General features: G+C 44.4%; 1 protein-coding gene across 1 annotated transcript in view; it reads right to left on the bottom strand.

Annotated features, from left to right (window-relative positions):
- Window positions 1-8,114: 8,114 nt before the first annotated feature.
- FANK1 (fibronectin type III and ankyrin repeat domains 1) overlaps window positions 8,115-9,521 on the bottom strand; it is a 108,430-nt gene continuing 107,023 nt past the window's right edge. The window contains exon 10 of the mRNA XM_034663637.1: window positions 8,115-8,186. Within this exon, the coding sequence (XP_034519528.1) occupies window positions 8,115-8,186 (72 nt within the window). The remainder of the gene's footprint in view (window positions 8,187-9,521) is intronic.

Below are 9,521 nucleotides of genomic sequence, written 5' to 3'. Positions count from 1 at the left end.
ACGCTCCAGTCCTCCTCGTCCTAAGTGCTCTCTCCTGGAGCCAGCCCTTGCTCAGAACCAGAGCGGTCCAGGAGCTGCGCTTTGCATACAAAGAAGGCCGCGTGCGTTTTTTGCAGAGCTGGAGATGTTTGGTTCCACGTTTCTGACAGGACCTTTCTCCTAATCAACACCTTGTCTGTTCTGCAGAACACACCACAAACCATGTTTTGTAAAATGAGTCCGGCTCATCTTGTGCACTCTACTGACCAGGAGAAGGCTGTAGAGTGACCCAGCTTTGCTTCAGTGGCCTGGCGGGGGCGGGGATGCCTATTTCTAGAAGCTCCAAACTCCCTTCCCTCCCCAGCCCCATAGACAGGGTGCTGAACAATTCCACCCCCCCCCATCCTGGCTGTGATTGGTAAACACCAGCTACTCCTTCCTAAATGCTTTAGGATATACATGTGAGCAAAACAAATTGATTTGGACTCTGAGGCTGAGCCCTGACTTTCCAAATCCTCTTCAACAGAATGAACTCAGCATTTGAATGAATAAGGACTTGTACCCTTCTGGCCTGTGTGGGTGTCTGGTATTTAAACCAGTGCTCACAGGGGGCTGGAAATCTGATGATTTAGGTCCTTTCTCATCAGAAATGCCAATATGTAATGAGAAAAGGAAATCCATTTGTCAAGATGTTCTCCCAAGGAAGTGAGATGAAATACGATGAAACCGATCTTTCTAAAAGCCTTCATTAGGCCAGGCAACCCGAAAGCTCATAGCTGAGCACAAGTGCAGGATAGTGTTCCCCTCCCCCATCCCCTGCCCATGCCTGCTCGCTGCTTTCCAAATTTTCCCCTTTTGCCCAGATGCTGTCTGAGACTGCCTCCCGTCTGAACGTTTCCGCAGTCCTCCCGTGACCTCCACGCTCACCTGCTGCCTCGGCCCGGGAGTTACCTTGAGACATGTTCTGCCCCATGTCAGGAGGCACCGGCTGGGTCATGCATATCCAGGCACACCCACATCCGGTCCCTCGAACATAACAGATGTGAGGGGACTGTGCTGAATGGATGAGAATTTTTAGTAGTAAAAGATAAGCCTTGTCACAGTATCGGTTATTCCCCTGGGGCCGTCACACGCCGTGAGTCATGAGTTCATAAAAATGTGAGTCCCTTCCTCCTGTAAATCTGAAATGTAGCTGGTGCTGACCTCTCCCTGCCACCTGCCCACTACTTCCAGAAACCTTCACTGCACTTTCTTTGGTTTCATATCCTGTAGCAGTTATTCATGTGACAAACCCATGTGATGTCTTTAAAAGCACCTGCTACCTGTGGAAGCACCTGATCTCTCTGGAGAGAAGTAACTGCAGAGGGAAGCCGTTCAAATGATAACAGTATTCTAAGGGTATTTCCACTCATTTAGAAAGTTACGAGAAGCAAGCAAGCTGTACGTGAAAAAATGATGCCTATTTTACCCTTTGTGTTTTTTAATAGGTCATGTGTGCCCATAATGACACATTCCAACAGTGCAGAGGGTTACTTAGAAAACAGTTGGTCTCCCTCCCACCTCTGCTACCAGCCTTCCTTTGCCAGAAGCAAGCGTGGTAAACTACAACTTGGAATACAGGCAAAAGCCTCATTTCCACCGTGTCTCTCTCTGCAGAGAGAAATTATCAAAAATTTGGAAATTTTGGAACATGCAAAATCGGAGAAAAGAGTACATGAAACACCGTCTGCCCGACACCCCCCTTCAGCACCTGCCAGCTTGCTGGCACTCCCGTTTCCTCTTGGATTCTTGTTCGGAACCCAAATGGCAGCCCACCCCGCCGTCTCTGGCACTCTGGTTATCCCCAGTAGGTGATAACGGGGGGTCCACCTTGTTCTTTTGGCTACTTCTGTTTCATTGTGGAGCCATCCCATAAATAATTTAACCTGTCCTTTACTGAGGGCCACGTGGGTTGTTTCCAATCATTTGCTGCATCAAACAGGCATGTCCTTGCCCGGGGACCTCGGGGCCGTGCAGAGGATGTCTGGGGGTAACGTCCTGGCAACACGATGGCTGTCCAAAGGCCGTATGATCTGATTAGGTGGAACAGTCTGGAAAGGAGTCTTGCTGATTTCCACTTCCCAACTCCGCACCAACACGGTGTTCAGAGATTTTGCTTATCTTTGCCAATAGGATAGGTAAAAAAATAAATGGTGTCTACATTTCTCTTCCTAAAAATGAGCCAGAACCTCTTTTCAAAGGTTTAAGATCCATTTATGGGTTTTTTTTTCCTTTTTTTTTAAATTAACCGTCTTTTCGTCTCCTCTGCCATCTCATTGTCCTTATAGAAAAGCCTGCCTACCCAAAGAATACAAACGTTTTTGTCTCATTCTTTTCATGATCTTTTTTTTACACTGAAATATTTGATCCATCTGCCAGTGATTGGAGCATAAAATGAAGTAGGAATCTGACTCCCTTTTTCTAGAAGGCCACCTGAGTAATCCTCAGTCCTGTTTCTTGAGTCTGTACGCTGTTTTGTCCCTTCCCAGCCTGTGTTTTATTAGCATTCTCTGGCTGCTCGGCAGCCCCAGCCCACCCACAGGAGCTGGCTGGGGGCCTTACATGCGATGCGGCCTCCTGGTCCCTGCTCTTGGCCACAGAAGCGCTACCTTAGTACCCTCAGCAGATGCCGGACAGCACACCTGCCTCGTTGGGCTTCATGGTCATTACATGAAAACATATCATTAGCCTGCTGTGTAATGAGTCTCTGCTAAATGATAGCTATTCGTCTTTCTAATGTCTTCTTTTCCCTTTTATCACTTCCCTCCATCCTTAGGTTTATTTTTCTAACTTCTTAGACCCTTACTTCCTTTCTGTTCATACTTCGCTATTTATTTTATGCATACGTTACCAAATAAGCGCAGGAGTCTAGGAATTTCCCTCCAAACACTGCATTATCGGTGCGCACTGCTTCTGATTTCTACTGTTCTCAGTATTTACATTTTTAAAATAACCTACGCTTTTTTTTTTATTTGGCCCAAAGGTTGAAATTATCTTCCTTTTTGTTGACATGAGTTCTTTTTTTTTTTGACCTTAGTCTTAAAAATGATATATATTTTTTTATTATGTTAGTCACCATACAGTACAAACATGAGTGGTGGTGACACGAGTTCTTAAGACATTTTAAACACAGAAGAGTGAAAATAATCTAGAACTCACCCACATTTACACTACACAGAAACAACCCATTGTTATCTCCATGTTTTTCTATGCATGTGTCTATTTAAATCTCAGATATGTGACATGCAGAGTTTCCTTTTTTGAAAAAAAAGGAAAAACCAAGCAGACCAGACAAAGTCACTGTGATGACCTTAGATGCCATCACTTTTGTAGGTTGGTGTGGATTTTTCTATAAGAACTTTTTTCAATATTTTCACATAGATATATATTCAATGAATGTACAGTATGCCGTGTTTTTCAATTTACATAAATAATATCAAACAACAACTGGCTTCACACAGTTTGCACTTACATTCAACTGTGTTTTACTTTTTTTTACTGAAGGACAGCTAACACAGAACGCTAGATCAGTGTCGGTGCACAACACGGGGCTCTGACAACTCCAGATGTGAGGCTGTGCTCACAGGTGTCACTCCCATCTGTCACCACACCCCGCCATGACAACAGCATTGACTGTCTTCCCTGTGCTGTGCCTTCCATCCCCATGCTTTATTCATTCCCTCACTGGAAGCCTGTACCCGCCACTCCCCTTCGCCCCTTCTTGCCCATCCTCCTACCACTCCCCCACTGGCAACCACCAGTTTTGCTCTCCGTATTGATGGATTGGTTACTGCTTGCTTTCTTTTTTTATAATAATTTTTTTTAAAGATTTTATTTATTTATTTGACAGAGATAGAGACAGCCAGCGAGAGAGGGAACACAAGCAGGGGGAGTGGGAGAGGAAGAAGCAGGCTCACAGCGGAGGAGCCTGATGTGGGGCTCGATCCCACAACGCCGGGATCACGCCCTGAGCCGAAGGCAGACGCCCAACCGCTGTGCCACCCAGGCGCCCCTATAATAATTTTTTATTATGTCAATAACCATACAGTACATCCCTAGTTTTTGATGTAATGTTCCGTGATTCAATTACTTGTGTATAAGGTCTGCTTTCTTTATTTGTTCATTTGCTTGGTTTGTTAGATTACACGTTTAGATTCCACAGGTGAAATCATAGGGTATTTGTCTTTCTCTGTCTTATTTCACTTAGCGTAATACCCTCTAGGATCTCATTCATTTTTATGGCTGAGTAATATTCCATTGTACAGCTACACCACGTCTTCTTTATCCATCCATCTGTTGGACACTGGGCTGCTTCTGTGTCTTGGCTATTGTAAATAATGCGTCAATAAACACGGGGTGCCTATATCTTTGCAAATTAGTATTCTTATTTTCTTTAGGTAAATACCCAGTAGGAGGATTACTGGATCGTATGATATTTCTATTTTCTTGTTTTGAGGAACCTCCATACTGTTCCACAGTGACTGCACTAAGTTACATTCTCACCAACAGTGCACGAGGGTTCCATTTTCTCCACATCCTTGCCAACACTTGTTATTGCTTATCTTTTAGATACTAGCCATTCTGACATGTGACATGGTATCTCACTGTGGTTTTGATTTGCATTTCCCTGATGATCAGTGACGTTGAGCATTTTTTCATGTGTCTGTTGGTCATGTATAATTCTTCTTTGGAAAAATGTCTATTCAAGTCCTCTGCCCATGTTTTAATTGGATTTTTTTGGTGTTGAGTTTTGCAAGTTCTTTGTATATTTTGGTTATAACTAACTCCTTATTGGATCTGTCATTTGCAAATATCTTCTCGCATTCAGTAGGTTGCCTTTTCGTTTTGTTCATTCCTTTGCTGTGCAAAGATTTTTGATTCGACTCTTGTTTCCCTTGCTTACAAAGACATATCTAGAAAAATGTTGCTAAAGCCGAAGTCAAAAAGATTACTGCCTGTGGTCTCTTCTAGGAGTTTCATGATCTCAGGTCTCACGTTTAGGTCTATAACCTATTTTGAGTTTATTTTTGTGTGTAGTGCAAGAAAGTGGTCCAGTTTTCCCAGCACCATTTACTAAAGACACTCGTTTCCTCATCGTATATTCTTGCCTCCTTTGTCATTGATTGACCAGATAAACATGGGTTTGTTTCTGGGCTCTCAGTTCTGTTCCATTGATCAATGTGTCCATTTTGTACCAGTACCATACTGTTTTGTTTATTATACCTTGGTAGTGTATCTTAAAATCTGGGCTTGTGATACTTCCAGCTTTGTTCTTCTTTCTCAAAATTGCTTTGGCTAATGGGGCCTTCTGTGGTTCCATACAAATTTTTGTATTATCTGTTCTAGTTTGTGAAAAGTGCTGTTGGTATTTTGATAGGAATTGCATTGAATCTGTAGATTGCTTTGGGTAGTATGGACTTTTTAATATTAGCTCTTCCAATCCATGAGCATGGAATGTCTTTTGATTTGTTTGTGTCATCTTCAATTTCTTTCATCAGTGTTTTATAGTTTTCAGAGTACAGGTCTTGCACCCCTTTGGTTAAGCATATTCTTAGGTATTTTATTCTTTCTGGTAAAATTATGTTTTATTTACTTTTTGTTTCTAGAAATTTTCATTATTCAGACATGCTGGCTTGTCTTCTGTTTCCATAAACACAGAAAATGTGTTCATATAATTCCACAATCTGAAGACTTCGGGTATGTTACTCCTGAGGTTTCTTTCACAATTCCTTGCTCCTTTGTGTGCTTGGTAATTTTGTCCTGTGAGCTGCTCCTTTTTCTGGAAAATTCTCTAGAAAACCATCTGGGAGTTCTTTGAGCTCTAGGATGATAGTGTGACCCTCCAGAGAGGATGTATTTTGCCTCTGCCCGGTGCCTGGAGGCAGTACCAGTTTGAGACCCTTCAAAATGGCTTGTGCTGATTGAGCCACCAAGGTGATGTGATCACAGCTTCAGGTCCTCAAGGGCAATTTGTGGTTAGCAGTTCATTTTCCTACATTGGTCTGCCTAGCCCCAAGGGAACTCTCCTTACAGTCTCCTGGTACTTCTAAAACATTCTTACCTGAGGTATAGTTCATTGTAGAGTCCAGCTTTATTGGGGAGAGGTTGGGAAGGGAACAATCTATTAAACTTGGGCTGGTGCTGACCTTGGACTCCTGTCTCCCTTACCATGAAAGGGTATCAAAACCAAAACTTAGGTTTCCCTAATTTGCCAAATGCCTTCTCAGCTTCAGTGTACTACCCACCTCTGCCGGCTGCTGCTTGCAGTGAGATGTCGACCTGGTATATCTTGCTATCTTGCAGCTCTTTGCTGCTTTAAAGAAAAAAAAAGTGTGTGTGTGTGTGTGTGTGTGTGTGTGTGTGTGTGTGTTTTCCAACAGTTTTAGAGAGAAAATAGGTCAAAATAACCAGCCTGCCATATGACCAGAAATGGGAGATTCACCTCCCAGTTGGTTAGTTCTGTAGTAGTGTCTCCATTATTATGCTTTGTAACATTCTGTTCTATAGACATAAATGCCACAGTTTGGATAGACGCAGGTCTACACTGAAAAGATTCAATGCTCACAATCTTTTTGCCACGTATTCCTTCCTTGCCTCACTAGCTGACAGCACTCTATTGTACATCCTTCCACAAGAGCGCCACATACTCCATACTCCCTGAAGCTTTGCATATTCAAAGACATTTGGCAGTTGCTTTCACTTCTCAGCCTCAGTGTGTATATAAAATTAATAGATTACACTTTGTTTTCCCAAAACTCTTACACCTGGGCTTCCTCTGTCTGCCCTGGGCAGATCAGAAGCTGGTTTTTTTCTGCCTTCTGAAGTGATATGATTTGGTCTCCTTGCTGTCCAGAAACTTCAGTTGGTTGTGTCTTACTGTTGAGTTGATTTCATTTCTCCCAGGGAGACAGGGTGCCCTTCTAATCCATAGATTTGACACTCTCTATTTCAGGAAAGTTTTTATGAAATAAATGAGGGTATTTCTTCTATCTTTACTCAGATCCCTTAAGTGACACCATTTTTTATATATGTTGTGTCACCTTTGCTGTGGGCTTTGTTTTACTGTGGAACTTGTCATCTCCCTCAGCTAGGACCCTCACAGCCCAGTGTTCGGTACTGTTTCCTTCCTTGGTTTTCATGGTTTTGAGTTTTGCTGCCTCCGTTTTTCATTTCTGCGGATAGACAATTTTGTAGGGTGGGTTCTTTCTTTGCCTTCTTTTTCCTAGGGTGTCCAATTCCTCCTTCAAGGTGGGCAGTTCTTCCGGGAAAACTAGTCATAAGACAGCTGAAGGAAAGGCCAGGCCGGTGCTCAGGGCTCTGAGGGAAGGCGGGTCTGGCCTCCCTTGCTGCCAGCATGGACTCTGCGGGCCCCGGCCCTGCTCCAAGCCAGCACAGTTGGCTAGACCTGTCTACACTGCTGCTTGTTCAGCCTGGACATATCATGGTGTCTGCTTACTCCTCATGCCTGTTTCAAGCAAGGGGGGCTGGGTTTTCCCCTCTCCACTGTCAGGCTGGCCATGGCAGGCATCCTGTCCCTTCTCCTGACCTTTCTTCACCCTAGCCTGCCGGACACTTTGCCTCCTTTTTATGTATGTTTGTTTGGAGTTGTAAGTTTTCCTCAAAGATGCAGTATTGCTCCTTTATGTGTATTTTCTGTGCTGTTTTCAGGTAGTCTCAGAAGGGTCAAGGTCATCTTACAGACAGGTGTAAGTGTGTTCTTTTAAGAGATTTATTTGTCAAGACCTCTGCTTTTTTGAAGGAAGAATAAAAGAATAAAAATTGCAGCATTTCCCGGAGAACTGGTTATCCTTGGAGTTCTCTTGAAGAGTATTCCTCGCAGAGGCAGAGAGAGGCTGAGTGTGAATGGTGGGGCTGATGGCGCCCCTGGCCCTGCACGAGCTCATCAGGGATATCCGCGGCATCCCTGGCATTTTCCTGTGATAACATCTGACCTCCCTGTGGAGAGCTCTCTGATAAGCAGGCTGCATTTACTCTCGCTTACACAGAGGTAGAAAACGGTTGATGATGGTCAAGGTAGAGGATACTATTTGGATTTAAAATTTTATTCTCAACCCTCTAAAAATATGTAGCTGCTGCTAAAACGTGAGCAGGACATGGACAAATGGGACAGTTCTACTTAGTAGCATCTCCCAATTGTCCGCCAATATCTGGAAGTTGAAAAGGGAGAGAGACGGGGGTGTGAATTCTTGATTTTAGTAGGTCTACAGGAAGATTTATTGAGTGTGAACCATCTGGCCTGGAGTCCATTCTCCACTCCATTCTGATGACTCTTTGTGGCCAGGCTGGACTTTCCTGGGAAACCGAGGTTCAGGTTTGCAAAGGCAGCATGAAAAGCGATGCCTGACAGGGTGTGTCCCACCCCTTCCTGCAAGGTCACGACCTGTGCAGCTGGGGCTTCCTCCCACCTGGTTATAGGCTCCCCGTCGCCATGCCTGATGTCTCAGAAGGGAGGCTGCATCATCTGTCACTAACTCCACTGTCGTATGGGGCCCGTTCGGGCGTGGCAGGAAGTAGACACCTCACCTAGGCAGCACCTGTGAGTGTGACCCGTTTCACAGAGGATCCCAGGGTCTGGGGTCAGAACTTTTGATCCACATTTCCACTGTTTGGGCTTTGGTCACTATGGTGACCGTACAATTTATCCTTTAAACCAGGACATAGCTGAGCGAGTGGTGATTAATAATTAAACGGGGCCATAAGCATAAATTGTGGATGTCCCTGACAAACCAGAATGAACGGCCAAGCTAACTATCTCCTGAGTTTCCGTAATAAATCGCCATGTACTGTGATACATTATAACAGGGACCTCACTTTGTCTCCAGCACTGCAATAAAAACTCGACGTTATCTTTATGACCAAGAGCAGATACGTATCCATTCTTAGCAGCAGAACTAGTATCATTTAGTAATGAATCATTTAAACCTCAAAGCCTTTCAGTTTGATAGGTGCACACATTCATTTTTACGTCACACACTAATACCTTGCTCATAGTTCTCCGCCATCTTCTAGGAAATGGAGCTTGAGTTATTCCCCTGGTTTATTACCCGCAGTTTGTTGGTAGGATTGCGGTCCCTTTAGACGGTAAACTCGCTCCCTCACGAATAGCTGTGGGACAGCTGTAGCAGCGGGCACATACTCGTCAGACACCGTGTGCCGGGACCTGCGCGGAGAGCTTTCCAGGTACTAGCTCTGTCCTCACGTCAACTTTCCGAAGAAGGCCCTGTTAGCATCCCCCCTCTACAACTTAGAGGCTAAGTAACCCCTGTGTTTGCAGAGCCTGGTCGGATGTCCAGACAGCCTGTCCTCGGTCCGCAGCCTCATAGGCACGTTAGATGGTCTCTATGCCTACTTAGGGCGGTTGCTTTATTTCGTTTCCTTTAATAAGAACTGGTACAGAAATGGCTCTTTGAGGTCTGTCCCTTGGTCAGTGGCCCGTTGCTCGTTGTTTCAACTTGGCATCTTTTCCATCCAGCTGTGGTTTC

Source organism: Ailuropoda melanoleuca, chromosome 6 (assembly GCF_002007445.2).
Source record: "Ailuropoda melanoleuca isolate Jingjing chromosome 6, ASM200744v2, whole genome shotgun sequence".
Taxonomy (NCBI): domain Eukaryota; kingdom Metazoa; phylum Chordata; class Mammalia; order Carnivora; family Ursidae; genus Ailuropoda; species Ailuropoda melanoleuca.
The sequence above is the reverse complement of the archived record's forward strand: the minus strand, read 5'-3'. Positions and strand labels throughout refer to the sequence as shown.